We start from the raw sequence: 23,702 nt of genomic DNA on the forward strand, positions 1-23,702 counted from the left end.
TAAAGCCGGGTAAGGACTGAAGAAACGGTTCTTGATGACCCGCAAAAATTTTAGTGGAGTTACAAGATTGAAAGTCAATTTAGTGTAAAAGAAGAGAATAAGTGATGAAAGATGAATTGTGGATGAGACCATGCGTTAAAGAATGTAAGAGTCCAGGGCTTCCCTGGTGGCGTAGTGGTTAGGAATCTGCTTGCCAATGCAGGGGACACGGGTTCGAGCCCTGGTCTGGGAAGATCCCACATGCCATGGAGCAACTAAGCCTGTGTGCCACAACTACTGAGCCTGCGCTCTAGAGCCCACAAGCCACAACTACTGCAGCCTGTTTGCCTAGAGCCCGTGCTCCACATCAAAGAGAAGCCACCACAATGAGAAGCCCGCGCACCGCAACGAAGAGTAGCCCCTGCTCGCCGCAACTAGAGAAAGCCCATGCGTAGCAACGAATAACTATTTCATCCCATCCAAAGAAAAATTTTTAAGAGTATAACTATTAAAAACCAGATAGGGCTTCCCTGGTGGAGCAGTGGTTAGGAATCTGCCTGCCAATGCAGGGGGACATGGGTTTTGAGCCCTGGTCCGGGAAGATCACACATGCCACGGAGCAACTAAGCCCGTGAGCCACAACTACTGAGCCTGAGTGCCACAACTACTGAAGCCCGCACGCCTAGAGCCCGTGCTCCACAACAAGAGAAGCCACCGCAGTGAGAAGCCCACGCACTGCAACGAAGAGTAGCCCCCGCTCACCACAACTAGAGAAAGCCCGCACGCAGCAACAAAGACCCAACGCAGCCAAACGTAAATAAATAAAATAAATTAATTAATTAAAAAAAAGAATGTAAGAGTCCAGTGGCGGGAGTGGGGGAGAAAAAGGATGAGAGACAAAGCTACAAGAATCAAGAAGAAGTTACGTTTTTATTTAGTGTATAGAAGACTTAAACTTTATTTAAAGAGAAGAATGGTTAATAGAAATGGAGAAATTGAAACCTATGGAAGAATGCTTACAGAGAATGAAAGGCTTTATCTCATGTTGCGTGGGAATTTTTCAAAAATTATATTAGTAAGATGTGATTTAACAAAACCTGGAATATCTTAAACCATTGATGAAAATGTTTCTAGGGCATCTTTAGAAACTAAAATGTAAATATAGCCACTCTTTAAAAAAATTTCATTAACATGTATAAAAACCTCTGGGTTTTTAATTAATTAATTAATTTATTATATATATATTTTTTGGTTGCTCCAGGTCTTGGTTGCAGCAGGCGGGCTCCCCAGTTGCAGCAGGTGGGCTCCTTAGTTGTGGCATGCAACCTCTTAGTTGTGGCATGCATGTGGGATCTAGTTCCCTGACCAAGGATTGAACCCAGGCCCCCTGCATTGGGAGCATGGAGTCTTATCCACCATGCCACCAGGGAAGTCCCAAAACGTCTGTTTTTAACAAATAAATTTTGGCAATTTAAATTCCAGAAAAATGATGAAATGATGAAAATGAAAAATCAATTTAAGCTGTTTCAAGAAAAGTCATTATTTTTGAAATCTGTCCTTACTGGCATCAGGTTTATAAACTGTGTTTCACTATAAACATATATTACTCATGAACTCATGAGAAGTAATATTTTTAAGAAAGAAGAGTAAGTCTCTAGGTTTTAAAAAATAATTTAAATTTTTTTTTTTAAAGTCTGAGGATGAAAAGGAGCAATTAAAGAAATGTATTGAGTTAAAACAGTCTCTGGAATATAGTTTGGATCAAGAAATGAAGAAAAATAGTGAATTAGAAAAAGAGATTACTGGGTAAGATTTTAATATTTCTGATAATTTCAACTATTAATTAATTGATTTAACTATAATTTTGTTTTATTAAAACCTTAGATACAAATTCATTTTATATGTGTATATTCATACTTCAGCAAGTCATCCATCCTATTTAAAAGTTTACTTTAGAAACTCACATTACAATCTGAAACTGTTTTGAGTGCCCCAGTATTACAGTTCCTCTTTAATGATTTCTAAAACAATAACAATAGTGTGCCTTGCATATAGTAATGTCACTCTGCTCTTCATCATCTACCTTGAATTTTTATGTCTGCAAGATATCTTTGCTCTTTTCTGGTAATCCTGCCTTCTTTTAGTTGTGTTCTTCCCCTTCAGCGTTCAAGTATTTTAATATCTAAAAACCTATTTGTGTCACTGTTTAACAACCTCAAAAACTATCTTGATTTTGCTTATATTTTCTTTCTGCTCTAAAAGTTTAGTTCTAAAATATACATACAAAAACATATGTATGACTTAAAGAATAATAAAATTAGTGATCATGTTTTGACCACTCAGATAAAAAAAAAAAAAATAGAGTGTTTCCCAATGTCTGTGATGCCTCCACATGGCTTCCTTTCTGGTTTTTTGCTGAGCACAGTTAGCCCTCAGCATCCGCAGATTCAACCAACCTCAGATTGAAGGTATTCAGGTGGAAAAAAGTTCCAGAAGGTTCCAAAAAGCAAAACTTGGATTGGCCTCAGGTGGCAACTATTTCCATAGCATTTATTTACATTGTATTTATAACTATTTACATAGCATTTACCTTGTATTAGGTATTATAAGTGATCTAGAGATGATTTAAAGTATACAGAAGTATGCGCTTAGGAGGACTTGAGCATCTGTGGATTTTGGTATTATACTTATGGTTCTTCCCTGATTCTCATTAGTATTTTTCTCTCATTTAATTTTCTCTACATTGCTTGGCATTTTGTTAACATTGTGCTGGGCAAGATTTCTAGATCTCTTAAAACAGCTTGAAGAGACTGGTACACATTCTCTCCCTGCTGATTTCCTTTCTTATGAAGCTCAGCCTGGTTTTTTTCCCCGTCAACTCAGACTCCAAAGATTTTTCTTTCTTGTTTCTTTTTCTATTTTGAGTGAGTGTCGATGTTTTTTGTGTGTTCTTTCTTTGCTTCTTGTAGAGGCTGTGGTCAGTCAGTACCAAAATGTCTTTTTGTGTCTTTTCAAAACATTCACATATGATACGCTCTTCTTTTTCAGCTTGGTTACTGATCTCTGGTTTATAACTAATATTTAATAATAAGTTAATATTTTATATTAACATACTAAAAATGGATACTAATAACAGCTTACTTATAAGAACTGTATAATATATGTAATAATATGTATACACACACTATATTAACTCTTAGCATGTGTCATAAAATTTTTCTTCATATTATTTACCTAAGATTATAATTTTGTTACTATGCTTTCAAACAATATTAGATTAGAACAGATGAGAAAGGATTATAATTTATAGAGTTTATTTTATATGATAGAACATATATCTGTTTAAATAATTATTAAATGTCTACTCTTAAAGAACTTGACTTATTCATTCTATGCATTTCTACAGACTTAAGAAACTCTTAAAAATGCCAAGAAGGAAGTTAAATGAATATGAAAATGGAGAGCTTAGTTTCCATGGAGATTTAAAAACCAATCAAATTGAAATGGATATTCAGATTAATATGCTAAAACATAAGGTAATTTTTAATCAGTTTTGGGACCCAAAAGTCACTTAATTTGGGGAAATATAAATCACTTCATGCTTTGAGCAGTGAAACACAGATTTGTCTGTTAATTTTTTAGATTTGATACCAGTAAAAAAGACAGCTTTTTCCTATATCATTTTTCTATAAAAAGGGCACACTGTTGACTGACTGTGTCTTGAACCATGGCTGGTGATCTGAAGCTGAGCAGCACACCATTACCCCAAAGCATCCATTATTTTTTGGTGACAGCTTTATTGAAATATAATGAACATAACATGCAGTTCACTCATTTAAACTGTACAATTCAGTGACTTTTAGTATATTCAAAGAGTTATACAGTTATCACCACAATCAGTTCTAGACCATTTTCATTACCCTAAAAAGAAACCCTATACTTTTTAGCCATCACCCTGTACCAGTTTTCCCTTCCTCATATTCCCAGCCCTAGTACCATGACTGTACTCCCTGTTTCTATAGATTTGCCTATTTTGGATATTTCATGTCAGTGGAATCACAGAATATGGGGTCCTTTGTGACTGCCTTCTTTCATTCAGCATAATATTTTTAAAGTACATCTGTTTTGTAGCATGGATCAAGACTTCATTTCTTTTTATTGCTGAATAATATTCATTTGTATGGACATGCCACGTTTTATATATCCATTCATCAGTTGATGGACCTTTGGGTTGTTTCCACTTTTTGGCTATTAATAATGCTGCTATGAACATTCATGTCCAAGTTTCGGTGTGAACATATTTTTTTCATTTCTTTTTGGAATATACTTATGAATGGAATTGCTGTATCACATGGTAACTCTGTTTAACCTTTTGAGGAACTGCTGTACTGTTTTCCAGAGTGGCTGCACCATTTTACATTTTTATCCAAAGTGTGTAAGCATTCCAATTTCTCTACATGCCCATCAACACTTGTCATTACCTGTCTTTCTGATTACAGCCATCCTAGTAGGTGTGAAGTGGTATCTCATTGTGGTTTTGATTTGCATTTTGCTGATGACTAATAATGTTGAGGCACTTTTCATGTGCTTATTGTCTATTTGTGTATCTTCTTTGAAGAACTGTCTATTCAACTTTTTGCCCATTTTTAAGTTGGATTGTCTTTTTATTATTGAATTGTAAGAGTTCTTTTTGTATCCTAGATACAAATCTTCTATCAGATATAGGATTTTCAAGTATTTTCTCTCATTCAGGAGCTTGCCCTTTCCCCTTCTTGATGGTGTCCTTCAAAACACGGAAGTCTTTAATATTGATGAAGTTCAGTTAGTCGATTTTTGTCTTTTGGTGTCATATCTAAGAATTGCCAAATCTAGTCATGAAGATAAACACCTGTGTTTTCATCTAAGAATTTTGTAGTTTTAGCTCTTGCATACTGAGTTAATTTCTACATATGGTATGAGGTAGAGGTCTAATTTTATTCTTTTGTATGTGGATATTCTGTTGTCCCAGTACCATTTGTTAAAAAGACTATTCTTGTCTCATTCAATTATTTGGCACTCTTACTGACAATCAGTTGGCCATAAATGTGGGGCTTTCTTTTTAGATCCTCAATGGTAATGCATTGATCTATATGTCTATCCTATGCCAGTACCAAGTCATTTTATGAGAATTCTTTCTTACTCATCTTGCATATTACCAGTTGTTTTATGTAATAATAAAAAGTCAGTGTAGTGGAATGTCTTTAACTCCACTTCTGTGGAGGTTTTTTGCCTCTTGAAGGAGCCTGTGGCCAGCTTATGCCTCACTGACCCCATGACATGATGGGAAGTAGGTTTACAAAGGTAAAGTCCATTCCTTTTTTTCTTCCTCCTTTCAGACCTTTAGTCTCTCACCCAGTGCCTCCCACTTCACTCCAGTTTCCATCAAATCTTGGTCACAAGATCTGCTGACTTAGTCTGCTGTCTGCTTCATTATGTTTAGCTCATTATAATTCATAGACTCATCCATAGATTTCACCATCTAGGAGAAGATTAAGTCTGGGCTGTCAGCTTTCCTCGTTGGAAGTCTCTCTAAGCCATCATGTTGCAATTCACAATTAAATCATCTTTTGACGTGGTTCTTGTGTATAACACTCGTGCTGATCTTGTTCTTGACATAGATCCTGCATTCTCAGAAACCACAGTTCCCTGTATCTACCTTCTTTTATTTAAAAAGAAAGAGATGCATAGCTGTACTTTATAGCTTAACACATAATGAATAGAATAACTATTTCATCCCATCCAAAGAAAAATTTTTAAGAGTATAGCTGTTAAAAACTGGGTAGGGGGCTTCCCTGGTGGCGCAGTGGTTGAGAATCTGCCTGCCAATGCAGGGGACACGGGTTCGAGCCCTGGTCTGGGAAGATCCCACATGCTGCGGAGCAACTAAGCCTGTGAGCCACAACTACTGAGCCTGCGCATCTGGAGCCTGCGCTCTGCAACAAGAGAGGCCACGATAGTGAGAGGCCCGCGCACTGCGATGAAGAGTGGCCCCCACTTGCCGCAACTAGAGAAAGCCCTCGCACAGAAACGAAGACCCAACACAGCCATAAATAAATAAATAAATAAATAATTAAAAAAAAAAAACAAAAAAAACTGGGTAGGGCTTCCCTGGTGGTGCATTGGTTAAGAATCTGCCTGCCAGTGCAGGGGACAATGGTTCGAGCCCTGGTCCGGGAAGATCCCACATGCCATGGAGCAACTAAGCCTGTGCGCCACAACTACTGAGCCTGCACTCTAGAGCCTGCAAGCCACAACTGTGGAACCTGTGTGCCACAACTACTGAAGCCCATGCACCTAGAACCCGTGTTCCACAACAAGAGAAGCCACTGCAATGAGAAGCCTGTGCACCTCAATGAAGAGTAGCCCCTGCTCGCCGCAACTAGGGAAAGCCTGCGTGCAGCAACGAAGACCCAACACAGCCAAAAATAAATAAAATAAATAAAATAAATTTTTTTTAGAAAAGGTAATATTCAATCAATTTATCCGGGACAAATAATTGATTAGTAATTTGAATTTCAAAATTTCAAAGCCAATTTGTATGATATAGAGAAGCACTGTGGTACAATGTAAAAATGAGATAGTCCTACCTTCCCTTACAAACAAGCTTTAAGTAAGGTAAAGGAAAAATTATATTTAATTATATACTGCCAAAGGACACTGCATTTGTTTTACTAAGAAGATTAAAAATGCTTCCATGATGTTTTATTTCCTCTCTGAGGAAAGGACAATGAAGATTGAGTCCTAGATTAATAAATATTCAAAGCTGCCTATCCCCTAGAATTTCAGTTAATTGAGATGAGGTAAAAAAAAGTCTGATTTTGGTAATTAAACTGACGATTTCTAGTTGTTTTTCAACTATTATACTTCATATGTCTCCTTGCTTACCAATCTTCCTTATCTTCAAACTTGAGGGGAAATTCTAAAGAGGCATACCTGCCTATTTGTAAGAAATTGTAAGTGAAGGGAACCCCCCGAAAACTTCCTCCTGAATAGTTCTTAGGTCTTTCTTCTAGTTATCTGCTTCTTCTCATCAGCATTGTTTGTCATTTTAAGTTAATCTCAACATTTATTAGATTCCAGTTTATAGGAAACCAATTTCTACTGTGTCTAAGTTATGTTTCTTATTATCTCTTTTTTTTATCCACTTTTCTATCTGTTTTTTCCTAAAAATCTCCCCAAAGTTTAGTAGCTTAAATAAGCAACGTTTATTTTGTTCACAATCTACACTTAGGAAAAGCACAGCCGGGACAGCTGGCCTCTCTTCCCCTCAGTTGGAACACCTACCCTGAACACCTAGGCTCTCTTTGTGGCCTGAGCTTTCTCACAACATGGGGCTGGGTTCCAAGGTTAAGAGCCAGGCAGAAGCTGTGTTGTCTTGTTTAACCTCGCCTTGCAATTCACACAGCATCTCTTTCACCATATCCTGTTCATTAGGAATAAGTCACTTATGCTTGGCCCATAGTCTACCTTTTTTTATGGAATAAATTTTTTTAAAACTTATGGATACATTTAAAAACCAGCATAATCTACCCACTGGCCACAATTTTTTATATTCCTTCCACATGAAGAATACACTTATCCCTACCCAGTTCCCCCACATGTCTCAATTGTTACGGTGTCAGACTCAGGCTTGAGTCCAGGATCTTACCATCTTTCACCGGGTACGGATGGGGATGAGGCTCCTGGGTGTGGTTTCTAGAGTATAGCCCCTTGAGTACCAATCCTCTCAGTACTAAGACTTGGGAACTAAAGGGACAAATTTTCTGCCACCCACATACCCAACATCCTGTTAAACTGCTAAAGACTCTCCCATTCAGAAATGGAAAATGGAAGACATGCTGGTCCATAGCAGTTTTGAAATACAGCCTGATACCTGCTGCCAGCTCTTTGATTAGGACTTAGTCCCGACCATGGAAGTGATTCTCCTTTGCTGTACCCTCTGAGCTCTTTGTTCTGTCCTTTTCATAAGAAATGACCTGTGTTTGCAGCTGAGTAGTGTTTCTCAAGCCAGCAAGGGAAGAAAATGACACTGAAACCTGGAGGAAGGGGGACTTATAGAACTTCTAAGAAAATCCCAAAGGCCTCTTCTCATTTTGTACTGTCTTGGTCTCTGTTAATCCAAGCTAGCAAGCAGTGTTTTTGCTACCACAGTTCTCTTTAAAGCTTTGAGTGTCCTGTGAATTTTATTGGGGTTCATGCCATTGGAAAAGCTACCCTCCCAAATCTTTTTGAGATAAGATCTTCCCCTTGGGCTTCTTGTGAAGCTGTTGTAGGACGGGAAACTTTGTAGGATGATGCCTTTAAAATTCTTATGCTTTTTTAAAATCCTTAAAGGAATTTGAGGCACCAACTTAAGTCTTTCCAGGGTCTTAATAAAGGGTTCTACAGTCTTGGCTTCATCTTTAGACCATGTTTTCCTGGCAGCACCCTAAATCTGATCTTAGCCCAGAAGCTATTTCTCTGTTTTAGCATTATTTGGGCATGTGGAGATGCTATAAATGGGATACAGATATTTGAATCCAATGAGTCCTGTATCCTTTATATTTAATAGTCTTTTTTTTTTAGCTTATCCCTCTCATCAATTTTACTTTCAGCTGCTTTGTAGCTAGAGTCCCCCTTCCTCCAGGTTGCAGTGTCATTTTCTTCCCTTGCCTAGAAGCTGTCACCTTCAGCCTCTTCAAGGGCCGTCAGGCTTCCATTAACAGTCTTGTGAAGCCCTGGGAATTTCGTGAGAAAAGTGTCAAAGAATTTGTAGACATGTTTTAAAACTACCACATCCACTTGCCTTGTCTTACCAAATAATCATTCTGTCTAAAGGGAAGTAGTTCTTCGCAACTCAGTGTCGTTGAAATTCCAGCAAGTTTTTTTGTTTGTTTTGTCTAGTATGTTCTCTTATTCTGTGGAAAGTAGCAAAGCATTACAAGAATTAATGGCACTCTTTTGTTCAGAAAAATGTATGGATCATCTCGCTAAACTATTACACTGGGAGATGTGATTTCTCCTTAACCCTGCGAAGCATTTCTCCTTGGAATGCAATTCAAATTAGCATAAAATATTTGTAATTCAGAAAAAGGCTTATGGTATTAGAAGCCATATTTACAAGACTCATTAATTAGAGCCTGATTTTCAGAGTCTTATTTTGGGAGGCATTTATTAACTCAGCCCTAAATAACTCAATATGATATCCCTAAAACTTTAAAAATCATGGAGGGTTAAGATGGGGGTGGGGAAGGAGTAAGAGGCTTTCTACTAAGAGGTGACTTATAGTCATTTTATGGAGGACAGACATGAAACAATAGAAGAATAAAAGAGTATAAAATCAAATGCAAATGTTGTGTAACAATGATGACAGTAAAGGATATATATTTGTGGCTCTTGGTGGTTTGAACTTTTTTCTTCATTTTCTTAGTAATTCAAGGTCCTACATGCTACAATATAGATACCATTTTATTGTAACTGAATTTATTTCAAAAGTTGATACTGGTTTTGAGTTAGGCTATTCTCAGTCTACGTCCCTAATTACCAAACGATTTTATTTTATTCATGCAGATTGATGACCTTACAGCAGAACTGGAAACTGCATCTTCAAAATGTCTACATCTGGATGCAAAAAATCAAGTTCTTCAACAGGAGTTATTATCTATGAAAGTAATACAAAAGAAATGTGAAAAACTAGAGAAGAATAAAAAGAAGTTGGAACAAGAAGTAGTGAACCTCAAAAGTCATATAGAAATGAATATGATAGAACACAGTCAAGTAGAGCAGTATAAACGGGAGATTGAAGAAAGAGCAAGACAGGATATAATAGAAAAATTAAGAGAAGTCAACCTATTTTTACAGGTTAATTTATTGATCTTTAATGTGCTTTAATTCACTATAAATTACATTTCGGATGTATACATTTTATGTGTTTCTTCTACTTCCCTTATAGCAGTTTGTTTTGTAAATTTCTGGAAGGAAGGTGGCATTTGTTTCTCCCTTTAAATATTTCAGTTTCCATCATTATTCTCACTAAATTGATCTTTCAGAACGATTCTCACTAGAGAATCATTTTATTTTTAAGACCAACTGGTATAAAACAAAACTATTAGGATTTAAAAAAATATTGTGATTTAGAAATTGTACTGTACTCTTGGATTATTCTTAGTTGTATTGTTCAATTTAAAAATTTTTAAATTGATCCTATTATTCTTTGAATTATCAGATTACATGAGTACGAATATAAGAATGATTCAACTTTAATTTTATAATTAAGATTTAACTGTTTACATTGATGATAAATATTTTTAAAGGTCAGCTTTTTTTTCACATTTAAAATTGCTCTCTGAATCATTGATGCAAAACTAAAGGGCACAAATATAATTATTCAGGTTATAATTATTTTAAACATGTATCTTTTTATTTTACTTTAGACACAAGCAGCATCTCAAGAAAACTTAGAGCAGTTAAGAGAGAATAATAATGCTTCAATAAGAAGTCAAATGGAACTCAGAATTAAAGATCTGGAATCTGAACTCTCCAAAATGAAAACTTTTCAAGAAGATTCTAATAAAGCAGAGTTGGAAAAATATAAGCAACTCTACCTCGAAGAACTAAAAGTTAGAAAGTCATTGGCAAATAAACTAAACAAGTAAGTCAAAACATAGAATCATAGAAAATAAATTTAAATTTAGCTCATTAATTTGCCTCTAAAGCATAATTTTTATTGAGCCAGGTTCATGAGATTAGTAGGAAGTGAAAGCTAACTAGGTAGTATAACTTTGGAAAATGATGTTAGTAAGTGAAGTCACCTTTAAAATGTTAGTCCAGTTTGCATCTCCCCACCTTTTTGTTGGTTTTACATAACTTTATTTTTTATATTTTCATATATTGGGTTGGCCAAAAAGTTCGTTTGGGTTTTCCCGTAAGATGTTACTGGAAAAACCCAAACGAACTTTTTGGCCAACCCAATAGTTAACCTGATTTAGTCTTTAAGCTAAGTGTTTTTGAAACTTTGTAATTTAGATAAAATTTCTTGTTGGAATTCCCGTAAATAGAAATATTAACGAGTTTAATTATTTTTTGGAAGATTACAGCTTAAACGCAAAGCGTCACATTTTAGCATTTGGTAAATTTACTTTCTTGATTATGATCTTTGGTACCATCGCTAGAGGGCGCCCTGAGACAAACTACTGTATTTGAAGTTTTTCTACTCTACGTAAAGGCATGCTTGTGAAATAAGGGGAAAGTAACAGAGGGCCGAAGGGCTGTATAATTCACAAAGTGTCTAAAAATAACACGGTGGCCTGCGTGAGGGGGTGTGTGGAAGACCGCAAGGGCAGATCCCACCTCCAGTGCCTCAGTAGCAGTGTTACCGGTGCCCGTCCGCAGCCTGTTAGGAAGCAGGCCGCACAGCAGGAGGTGAGCGGTGGGCGAGCCAGCAAAGCTTCACCTGCTGCTCCCCATCGCTCCCCATCGCTCGCATTACCGCCTGAACCATCCTGATAACCCCCATACACCCCCATCCATGGAAAAGTTGTCTTCCACGAAACTGGTCCCTGGTGCCGAAAAGGTTGGGGACCGCTGCTCTAGATTATTCCTCAGTGCCGAATGCTTAATTTCTCTGAGGTAATGAGTGAAATGTGTATACAGGGGTGGTGAAAGCAAATGCTTGAAAATGTCTTTGAGGGATGGTTTGTTTTTCCATCCCTGAACTGGTTTACTAAAGATGAGTGTTTAAGTGCAGCCATCGCAGAAGGCGGCAAGCGTCACCTGTTAAGCCATCTAAATCGCTGACGCCATTTCTCTCCTCTCCCGACTTTGACTTGCTTGTTAGTTAAGGATCCCTCAGACACATATATACTTCTTTAGAACAATTTTACACCTAGAATTGTTTATAGTAGGTCTGCTCTGACCTATTTTCAGTGTTAAAACGTGGTTTAATGGGACATTCCATTTACTATTATGGCAATTTAAAAAATGCAAATCATTTGGGGAAAATGAAATGAATGAAATTGGTGTTTTGCCATCTTCCCAGGACTAATGAGAGGCTGGCAGAGATCAGTACCAAACTACTGGTGGAGAAACAGCAGAACAGATCTTTACTCAGCACTCTTACTACGAGGCCAGTCCTGGAGCCACCTTGTGTTGGAAATCTTAATAATAGTTTAGTGCTCAATAGAAATCTTACTCCAGGAGAAAACTTAGAGATTTCTACCTCAAGTTCACGCCCTTCAAATAAGAGCATGGAGACTTACTTGACTAAGGTTAGTTATATTATCTTTTTTTCCTTGGGTTTCAGATTTCTGATAATAATTCTTGTTTTTAATTTGGTGAAATTCTGAATTGTTTATTTGACTTACGCACACGAAGTAAAAGCCATAATTAATTGTGCTAATAAAGAGACAGAAATTTTATGATTTTTTAAAGTCCCTGGATTTCTCATTTTCAAGAGAGATTTATCATTAACTTTATTCAGTAAATGTAATTAAACTGACAAATTTTAAATTTCTTGAAAAGCTGCAGTTAAATTCTATTTTAGAAATTAAATATTATTGCCTAATAACCAAAGATATACTTTCTAATTGATTTCAGTTTGGCGATGGTTCATAATCATTTTCAAGCTTTGCTGCACCCTAGTTTTTCTACCCCTAAGCATAAGTGAATGATTGGCATCCAAACACTTAACCATATATGGATTTTTTTTATTCAAAGGAATCCTAGATAAATCCTTTTTGTGAATTAAATAGACTTGTAGCACTAAATAGGTTAATTTCTGTTTTTAAGTTAAAGTTTTTTGTCATTTTCGTACATGAGAGTGCATCCTTAATTGCTATTTTACTTATAGCATTTTTATTGAATTTTTATAAAATGTCTTGCTGAGCAATTGTAGAACATTTCTAAATACGTAGTTAAATAAAGCAAATATTTAAATTTTTAAAATGAAGTCCACTTGCCATGACCTGGATGAATGATGACTAAGATGGCAATGATGGGGAGTCTTTAAACTGCAACTAGTTTTCATTGTGTATCATTGTTATTAAAATATCCATTTCACTCAGTGCACACGGGTTTATGGTTTTGATGGTGTTTTCATGATGTTCTTGATGCAGAGAAAAGTAGCCCTTGTTAAATGAGGTCTCAGCCTGTTTTCTCATTTGGCTTCAAGTCGTAACAAATCACAGAAGAGCAAAGCTAAGGTTTCTTAGACAGTGCTGTGGCTAAATTGGGTCTAAGTGCTTCAGAGCCGTGAAACTGGACTCCAGGGTCAAAAAGAAAATGCATGTCAAGCCCTCTGTCAGTTGCTAAGCATGATGTAAACTTAGAATGTTCTCATGAGTTGTCACCCAAAAAATCAGACAATGTATCATTTTACAAGATGAAGATGAAAGAGTGTGTGAATGCAAAAACAATGTGAGAGAAAATTTCTGTGGGAATTTTTTCCTTTAATTTTTTTGGAGGAAAGAGGTGTTTATTTTTTTAGTAATTCTAGATAAATAGAAAAATAGTTTCTTTTAAACTCATTGTTGTAGTTACTAGGTATATACATAGTTCCCTTGTGGGGTCTTTGCCAAATCGTGCTGGTTTTAATAAGAGAGATTGAAGAGCACTACTTACTCTATCAAGATGCAAAGACATGTCTCCATAATCACTACAGAATGCTGCGGAAGAGTTATTATACAGTTATTGTTCACATAATTCTTAGTAAGACTTAACAGAAAGAAGGTGCCTTCTGGAATTGCTAGGAATATAATTATTTCTACTAGGAAAACATAAAATAATACTATGAGAGGTATTAACGTACTGTCTAAAATGATAGAAAGGGGTGGGTTTTTGGATGGGACATTACAAAACGATAGCCTTCTAAAGGTTTTAGCTATGATTCTACAAAGTAAAATGTTAAAAATGGCATTAGGATTGCATTTGTTTATCAGTCTCCTTTATTTGCAAGGTTTTAACATTTTGGACTATTCCTACTGTGAAGTTTTATCTTACTCAGCATTTTCCCCTAACTTTAAGGAAAATAATTATAGCAAAGTACTGCTCTATGTCTGTGGTTTCAGTTGCGCTGGTTGTAGCAGCAATCTTTCTCCATGTACCTAACACTTAGATTTATTACCTCCCTCACCAGCACATGAAGTTCAGTCTTGTCAGTTGATACCATTGTGGGGGTAGGAGATTACTACGTATCTGTCTTGCTAACTTTACCCTCAGTTTTCACATTCTAGTTAATTCTGGGATGTTTTGTCCTATATATCAGAAGTAATTTTACAGTTTTTTTCAATTGTGTTATTTAATTATATTATTATAAAATACAAAAAGTTAACATTAGCCAGAACAGCTACATCACTGTTAGATTTTCTTGCACATAGAATTTTTTCAAGAACTGAAAACTTAAAAATCTATTCCAGACAATTTTATAACAGACACAATTTCGCTGGTTTGAAGATTTTTTTATGTTCAAGAGTTTTTAGGTATTTGTGTGCCGAACATGATGCATGGCCACAGTAGTTAATAAATGCCCTTTAAATCTGTCTTAAGTAGGAGGACTACATTTTACATTGACTGATTTTGGACTTTTGGTGCATTACTGACACTTTCAAAATTTTTCTAATGATTTATTTAAGTAATTTTAAAAATTGCTGCAATGTCCATTCAGTTTAGCAACTCTCTTTCTAAATGTGGTCATACAAATGCACTGAAGCTAAAACAATATTCCTAAGACTTTGACTTTTTATATGATACAACATTTTGTGTCTCACCAGAATATTGTCACATTTCTTTTAAAAAAATAGGCCTCCTCTTTACATCGCCAAGGCACTGCCTATCCACTCTGAGTTTTATAACTCTAATCAAATTACCACAGTAGTTAAGCTAGTTTCTCATAAGGCACAGGCAGAGTTCAGTAAACTTGTTTATTGTCTCAGTTTATTATATCAGTATAATCCTTCTTGTTCCCTCTTCATTTTGTCCACATGGACAAATGAGTAGGCGTTTTATCTTTTGAAAGATAGAGGTAATAGCTCAACTTCTTACAGTTCTTTTTCTTTCATTCATTTTATTTTTTCTGTACTTAGTTTTTCAGCTCTTTGATCTACAAATTCTTCCTCAGTTCTTCTCTCTGCAGCAAAATACATGTATTTAATGTCTACAGACTGCCAAGTGTAATTTCCTTCATACATTAGCCTGTTTACAATTGGATAATGAATTGAAGTGGTTTAAATGACTTGATTTTATTACATTTTCATGACATTTAAAATGAGTGATATCAGATTTTAAAAGTATCAATAATTACTGAAAATAAATTAACTTTGGAAATGAGTGTGCGTGTGTATGTGTGTGGTGTGTATATATTTATCAAATTGGTCTTAAAAAGAGAGTGCAACATGATTTTCCAGCCTGCAGTCTCAGATATAATTTAACAGTAATACATTATGGTTGAGTGAACGGAACACATACTTGTGCTTCGTATTGTTATTGGCTTCACTACGTTTCTTTCTAAAATGTTCCTTTCACCTTTCCCCTACTTTATAGTGGGGGTTGTTTTGAACAATGTACGTTAATTATCAAGTCAGGGGAGAAGAAGAAAACGTTCCCTCGGTGTCGTGTGGTCCTCTGCCTTGTTGGAGCTGTGGTGGGTAGGTGGCAGATGACACTTCTCTTCCCCTTCTGAGTTCAGCACGCGGGAGTCAGCAGCTGGAGATCAACTAAGGAGCTTTGTTACCGACACATAACTAATGAATTGGAGGACGTGCTTTAGGTGTGCAGTCACAGTGGGCCTCAGAATACTTCATCCCAAATTAGGCCTAAGGGGAGGAAGCAAATGCTTGACCCCCGCCCCAGGGCAGGCTGCTTACTGCGGGCATGAGAGCAGACCCCAGTTCCCAGTGCTGAGGGCACACACACCTTCTCAAAGAAGAGATTCGGAAGCAAGCAAGCACTTCTTAGTTCCTTCTCACAAATTCACCCATTGGGTAAATCTCCCCTCCTCTCACGAGGAGGGTAGGAGTGTAAGTCCTCACGTTGAAACTTTAGGCCAAGGAATTAGCCTGTAATTTCTGACTGGATTTAAATTCTAATTGAGATTACACTTATGTTTTTTGTACATGCAAACTAATGACGAGAGATTGAAGTATGCTAGATGGTAAAGAGAAATCTGTTTTGTGTTTTAAATTTTGCCATAAATAACCCGCAACGTGGATAATTCATTTGTTGACTCATTTCGGTAAACCAAGTTTTATTTGGAGGAAACGAATATCCTTTTAAAGAAGAATCTCCTCAATTTTGGCCTGCGTGATTCAACTAAAAATTTTCTCCTTCAAGTTCCCTGTCCTGCGGTTAAAAAAAAAAAAATCTGTGCTTTATAAATTAAATATATTGACTGCTACTAATAGGAGTTATGATAATTTATTCTTGTTCATGCCTTTAAAACATATAATTTAGTTAGAAAGCTACTATTTCATGTCTCATGCATCAAACATTATTGAGCTACATGACAAAGTTTTACATATTCATTTTCTCTGAGTTATAGTTAAAAATCTATGTGTTTTTTTTCTTAATCTGAGGAAGTAGCTGGCGTAGAACTCTAGACTCAGCGAGAAGGCCGTTGGCTTTGTGACACCAGGCAAAGTCTCTCTGAGCCTTTGTTACCTCTTTTGTAAAATTAGGGACTTTGACTAAATCAATGACTCTCATACCTTAAAAAATTTTTTTTCAAGGAAAAGAACCTTTCTTTTTTTAAAAAAAAAATTTTGCATGAAACTGTATTATATAAAACAGAGACAAATATAGAGCTGTTTTAGCTAAAGGAGTGGCCGGAGACCCTGACGCTGTGACTTCTCTGTCCTTCAATCCTGCAGTGTCCTCAGTGGGACCTTCCATTTCTATGGGACATAGTTTGGAAACTACCAGTTATGAGAGAATCCTTCTAACTAAAAATCTTTAGAATTAAATCTTGCTGATATATTGTTTTCCTGTGTATAATTTTCTCACCTTTCTGTGTTTTTGTTAAATGGAAAAGTTTAAAGAAAAATGCAGGTGTGTTCTCCTTATTAATGTTCGACTTCCAACTACTGCCTCCAGCTGAACACGATCCTCACCTAGAAATCAACATAAGGGTCTCGGAAGTACATATTTAGGAAAAGAGCTTTTGGGGGAAAAGAGAGTAATGTTACACGGGTCATTCCCTAATCAACGCGTGTAAAAACGTGACCTACATTTTGCAGTGTTTATTAATGGTAATAAAAAATCATTTCAGTAAAGCCTTCTTCCTTCATCTGTTATGAGTTACTAATTTCACAAGACCTGTCTGGTAATGTTGTCACATTATTCATTTTACAGGGCCTCTCTATAGTGCTGTTGTCAGAAAAGTGTTATGGAAAACAGTCTCTGAAAATATTGGGAAACCTGCTAGCCAAAAAATTTGTCCTCGCACCTAAAATTTACAAAGGCGTTGGCTATCATGTTATCATTATCATCACAGTGTTTATTATGTTCAGTATACTATTTTAGACCCTGTTTAGTGAGAGGGTGCCTTTTATAAGAAAGATTTTTAAAAGAACACTCTAGGTGGAGACACTTGTAATACAGTTTGAAATGTTCCCACACATTTCGTAATTAAGTAGATAACTATAATTAGTCAAATGTTTCAAAAAGTTGGCCCTAATTTCTAGAATGGAAACAAAGTTACAGTTAAAGAATTATATATTGTTTTCCTTGTTTCTAATGCTAGAAAGTCATGAATCAGACACTGAGTTTGAAAACTGGCTCTAGCCTCTACTTTTCCTTTCTTCAAGCAGATTTTCTGAAATAAATGTTTTTTTATCTAACATAGACAGCAAAATACCTTTCCTTAATTTTTTGCCGGTAGAATTTTGACATGACCTTACAACAGAACCATTTTCTTCATTTTATGTATTTAAGATTCTATGTTGAAAAATTATTACCATAGAACATACCTTAAAATTTTAGTTTTATGGAAGTGTAAGAATGGAAAACTCATTTTAAGGAAAAATCCATTAGAGTAAAAAAACTGATTAAACTTTTATAAAGAGCAATTTTTCTAAGAATTGCAAAGTAATGCATTCATTGTAATATATGACTTGAATCGTTTAAACTTGTTTGTACCAATAAGATCAAATATCACCCTCTGAAATTATGTATATTCAATAGACTGATATTTATTGTACTTTTTATCAGATTAATCTACATAACATTACATATATATGTTCTCTATTATCTAAAATCAAAATAAGTAGGAATTTATTTTATTTTATTTATGTGATTATTTTTCTATTTAAGCAATCCTCAAATTAGGTCTAGTCTCTAGAAGTATTATTTAAAGGCCACATTTCATAAGCTATACATCATTCCTACAAAAATGTCTCTTGTCTAACTTAAACATAAATAATATTTTACATATTTCAGATGCAGCAGGAGATGGAAAAAAATATAACTAGAGAACTAGAAAAAGGTATGTTGCCGAAATTTATGAATAAAATTTAGACATTGATTTCTGAAATAAACTGTAAATATTCAATAGTAAATGGCATCTCTTTCCATTGTTTGGATTACAGATACTATTGATAGGTTAAATATCTTTCCTTACACATATCTAATGAAAAATGTCAAAGCATGAACATTCATAATGAAAAATATCCTGATTCCTCATTTATTCATCATGTTCCATAGCTTTAAAAAAAAAAATCTCAAAAAGTCTATGTATTTCTTTTTATTTCTGGCTATATCCTTCCTCTACTTCTGCCATCCCTGTGGAACTGTCAGCCTGCACACTGACACTATTAGAAAACATGGGGTTCATCAACTTCTCAAGTTTCTGGTAGTGATCAAGGCCAAAAAACCGAGGCTCAAGCAGTCACGTTCGTGTAGCTGTCACTTAGTGGCTGACATTAAAATTTCCTGTCATTGACTTTGTCATTGGTTTATCTTTTGCTCTCAGGAAAAATTCCGAATTCCTTATCATGGAATAAAAACACCCAAATCAGTTTGGGTCCTGCCATAGTATTCAGCCTTATCTCTTTACTCCCTTCCTCTGCCCCTTTGCTCTGCATCGAGTCAAATAGACTGCTTACAATCCCACAGGTGCTCTTCCTCACCTTTAGTCTTTGTATTTGCTTCTTCCCTTCATCTCCCGTACTTTTTCCTTGTCCTTCAGGTATCCGCTTACATACGACCTCCACCAAAAAGCTGACAGTATTGACACAAAGCTGGGTGTCACTTCTGAGGGTTCCTTGTACCCTCTTTTATACCTGTCATAGTATTTATGACTCTGTATGGAAATTGCCTGTTTGTCTGTTTTTCCAGTTTATAGTATATGATTTTTCAGGGTGGACTGTGTCACCTTCATCTTGTAATTTCAGTGCTTGTCACAGCACCTTAGCAGATGGTTGTCGAGTAAACGAATGAAGAATGAGAAAACCAGAAGCTCTGATACTCAGCCACAAGAGCAATTAATTCATCGTGCAACCACGGGCAAATTATATAATAGTAATCTTGTATTTTGTGTTATGTCGTGTATAGATATTTTTCATTCTTCTGAACACTTAGAAAGGTCTCAGCTTTTTTTTTACTAACTTATATTTAGTTAACTCAAGTATTTTAGGTAAAGAATATAATCCTTTATTTTTCTTTTCAGCTGCTGCTGAATGTGAATCTGGATCCTATAGAGCTTCTCCTCTAGGAGCTACTGATGAGTCAAATCTAAATCAAGATCTAGTTTTGAAAACGTCACAAGAATATGTACAGATTTTGAAGAAAAATTATATGATCTAAAAGATAAATAGTAAAAATTTCCCTACTGGGTTGTTTGCATAACATTTTAGTTGTTTCCCATTAAACATGATGTGAAAATCTTTATTAAAGGAAAATATTTTTGTATTATATATGTATGATGAAAATTTATATAGTATTTTAAAACATGTTTCTCTGCATCTAACTTACTTTTAAGCAGATTTTGTGAATCAAAACACTGTTGAGTTTTACATACTCAAACTGAGCCCTGATACCAGCACCCAGACAACCAAACTTGTCATTAATATATAGTGGTGTTGATTGATAGCTTTTTTGTATTTCCAATTTTATCACTATATATAGACCTAAAGATTTAGACAGACATCATTTGGATATACTGCTGCTATGGCTATTGTCAATGTTTTGTTTGTTTTTTTAAAAAAAATATTATTTATTTATTTATTTATGACTGTGTTGGGTCTTCGTTGCTGCATGCGGACTTTCTCTAGTTGCGGCGAGCGGGGGCTATGGGCTTTTCATCGCGGTGGCTTCTCTCGTTGTGGAGCCTGGGCTCTAGGCACGCGGGCTTCAGTCTTTGTGGCACGCGGGCTCTAGAGCACAGGCTCAGTAGTCGTGGCACACAGGCTTAGTTGCTCCATGGCATGTGGGATCTTCCCGGACCGGGGCGAACCTGTGTTCCCTGCATTGGCAGGAGGATTCTTAACCACTGTGCCACCAGGGAAGTCCTTATTGTCAATGTTTTGATGTATTACAATTGTTATAGTGCCATAAAACTTAGTATATATAACTTTAAACACTCATTCATAGATCTTTCCTCATGGAGAAATAAAATTTGCCTAAGACTTTTCACCTTTTCTATTTATTTACTTACTCACTTTTTGGAAACAGTCTTAAAATTAGAGAAAAGTTCCAAGCACCAGACTCAAACAGACATTTTCATAAAACTACCATATCTCCCATATATTCTCCTAATGTAACATTTATCTTTCCTAAATGTCATTTGTTCTCCCATAAGTGCCCTTCCCTCCCCCCACCAAGAAGTCATGTTTTTCAGAAGATGCCTTTCTCCTACTCCCTGTCACTTATTAAGTAGTATATAGGCCCCCAGTTGTAGCCACCCCTTCAAATCACGTTTCTTTGTGAACTCCTGCATGTAGTCATACACAATTAAATGTTTTTTTCTCATGGTAATCTGCTTTTGTCAATTTAATTTGCAGATTCCCAATTAATGAACCTAAGAGGGTAGAGGAAGTGTTTTCCTTCCCAACAATTCCAAGAGCTAAAATGTTAGTAACTCTTACTTACATCCTTTATTCCCTTTTCTTCTGTCCTTTCAGTGTACTTAGTTGGCAGAACTCCATAAGAGATTGCTTATCATTCTTGCCCCTTACCTTCACCCAGGCATCTACGTGCTGCTGAAGAAAATTATTCTTTTATTTAGTTAATTTGCATCTTCTTTCTTCACAATGTCGATTTCACATCTCCTCTCTCTGTAAACTTTTCACCCTGTTTTTTCCCTCTCATGTGTACCAGGCAATCTCATTTCCCACGACAAACTTCTTGAAAGATTTGCCTGTATCCCCACCCACTCCAGGCTGTCTTCTCCTTCCCCCAGTCTCTCAAAACTACTCCGAAGTCACCGATGACTTCCACATTGCTAAAGCAAAGTGACACCTTTCCAGTCCTTGTCTAACTGAATTTCTCATTCCTCTTGGCATTCAGTATAACTGACCTCTTTGAGACACTCTCTCCTTTTGGCTGGGCTTTTAACACTCTTTAATTTTATCCTGAATGCACCCACAGTGTATTGTGATCGGAGACAGAGTTCTTATTAATATCTCACAGTAAATACACAGGCCTTCCCCCCCTCGCCCAGGCCTGCACCTGGGGCAACATGGCGAGAACAGGTCAGTTGTTCTACGCCAGCAGGTGAAGGGCGGGAGGAAACTGGTTTTCCCTGCTGCTTGTGAAGGGGCGGGAGTTAGCCGTCCTCCTCTCCTGGGAAGCATCTCCTCCTCACTCTGGCCTTTGGTATGTAAGTAAAACTGTCACCCACCCCAACAAGGATCCTTCTGCCCAGTGTCGCTCCCACCAGTAGAATGAGTTGGGCTCAGAAGCAAAGGAAAGCTTTACTCTTTGATCAAAGAATAGAGAGGCACAAGCTCCGGCTCAAGAGGCCGTGGGCGGGGCTGCTTCATAGGGATCCCATCAGCAGGGGAGGGGGTGGAGTTCTCGCGGGGTAGGAGTTCTCGCGGGGCAGGGGCAGGCGCAGGCGCAGCTGCTCCCCATCACAGTGCCCACATGGCCCGCCACCGCCATCTGGAATGGTGGTGTCGTGTGCAGCGTTCCTGCATACCGTCGGTCCTCCCACCCCCAGCTGGAGCATTGGCACAGCCATTTCACACCCGGAACTCTGGTCTGAAGTGCCGGGTGCGAGGCCTCTGCACGAAGCCCCCTGTGAGCCAGTGAAAGCAGACTAAGCACAAAGGCAAAAAAGGTTAGACTTTATTTTACTACCCAGATTCTATTTTTATTTCCTGGGAACAGCTAATGGGCTTTGCCGGTGATGAAATCTCTCCAGGAGCCAGACCCGGAGTCTCCAAGTTTCTGGGCCTCATTCCTCCTTGAAATGTGAATTCCTAGGGAGATGGTGCACCTTCGGGGAACTACTCAGAGCTGTAACTATTTGGTCCTCCTAGGGGGATGAAACTTTATGAATCCTTTCAGATAAGAGCAATTAACTAGACAAATGGCTGTAGATGTGAATCTCACGCTGCACAAAGAGTCTCAGAGGGCCAGGGCTTTTTACAAGATCGCTGAGAAATCCCAGGAAATTTTGCTTCCCCACAATTCCACCCCTCATTCCGGAAGGAGTTTTAGCCCCAACATCGGCCTCTGTAACCAGTCCAACCAAACTTGAAATTGGTGGGCACCCAATCCTTTGGGCTTGTCTCAGCCAACACTTAATCAGAGCTACGATCAGCAGGACCCTGACTTAGCAAAAGAAGTTGGTCTCAGCTGAACTCCTCCAAATCTCAGATTCAGGCATCTAGCCGAGTCCCCCAAACCATTAGGGACTACCTTGGGAAGGCAGGTGGCTTCCTCCTTGTGTTTCCATATTAACCTTTGCTACCTGGCCCAAGGCTCTGTAGGGAAGCAAAATTTGTCACCCCAAAACGTGTCTCTCTGGCATGAGAATTATTTTAGGCTGAATAATTTTAAGAAGTGGAAGACTCAGGAAGTCTTTCTTTTTACCACCCCCTTAACTGTTGAAGAGTTTAGATAAAGGGCCTGCTCCAAGAAGACCGCCATCACCAGACACACCTAGAAAGAATATGGGCTAGGTGCGGTAAAGAGAACACCAGATATTTACAGGGAGTTCCAAACATTGGCTTTTCCATCTCCATGTGAATTGCCTTCCTCCACTCTGTAGTCCCAAACCACTACCCATAACATCCTCTTTTGTCTTTAGCTGAAGATGGTATTTAAGGGGAGGGTTTTAGCCATTTTGGTGAGTTACTCAGTTTTCCTGGGTCTCTCCCATGTGTACAGGAAGTATACATGTTATTAAGCTTTTTTTTGTTTTTCTCCTGTTAATCTGTCTCACATCAATTTTATCCTGAGACCAGCCAGACGAACCTAGAAGGATAGAGGAAGGTTTTTTTTCTCCCCGACAGCACATACCTTAGTACAGGTAGCGATGCTGATTTACAAGTGGCACAGACTTTGCCTCGCCTGCAAGGAAGGAATCTGTGGCAAACTCTGTTATCCATACAACACTAGCCAGTGAGTTGAAGCTCACCTGAATGCCTTCAAGCTGAGGTGGGGTCATTGTGTTAGTCATACTGCTCGCTGCAGGACCGGCCAATAAATTGAGAGACGAGTTGTTAGAGCAAGGAATAGCGACCTTATTTGGAAAGCTGGCAGGCTGAGAA

At 37.2% G+C, this 23,702-nt stretch overlaps 1 protein-coding gene across 1 annotated transcript in view; it reads left to right on the top strand.

The window, feature by feature from the left end:
• ANKRD26 (ankyrin repeat domain containing 26) overlaps positions 1–20,184 on the top strand; it is a 92,281-nt gene extending 72,097 nt beyond the window's left edge. The window contains exons 29-35 of the mRNA XM_061179311.1: positions 1,673–1,785; positions 3,386–3,515; positions 9,568–9,858; positions 10,431–10,648; positions 12,035–12,263; positions 18,424–18,469; positions 19,652–20,184. Of these exons, the coding sequence (XP_061035294.1) occupies positions 1,673–1,785; positions 3,386–3,515; positions 9,568–9,858; positions 10,431–10,648; positions 12,035–12,263; positions 18,424–18,469; positions 19,652–19,788 (1,164 nt within the window). The 3' untranslated portion in view covers positions 19,789–20,184. The remainder of the gene's footprint in view (positions 1–1,672; positions 1,786–3,385; positions 3,516–9,567; positions 9,859–10,430; positions 10,649–12,034; positions 12,264–18,423; positions 18,470–19,651) is intronic.
• The last annotated feature ends 3,518 nt before the right edge of the window (positions 20,185–23,702 follow it).

The sequence above is a fragment of the Eubalaena glacialis genome, chromosome 2 (genome assembly GCF_028564815.1).
Source record: "Eubalaena glacialis isolate mEubGla1 chromosome 2, mEubGla1.1.hap2.+ XY, whole genome shotgun sequence".
Classification (NCBI taxonomy): Eukaryota; Metazoa; Chordata; class Mammalia; order Artiodactyla; family Balaenidae; genus Eubalaena; species Eubalaena glacialis.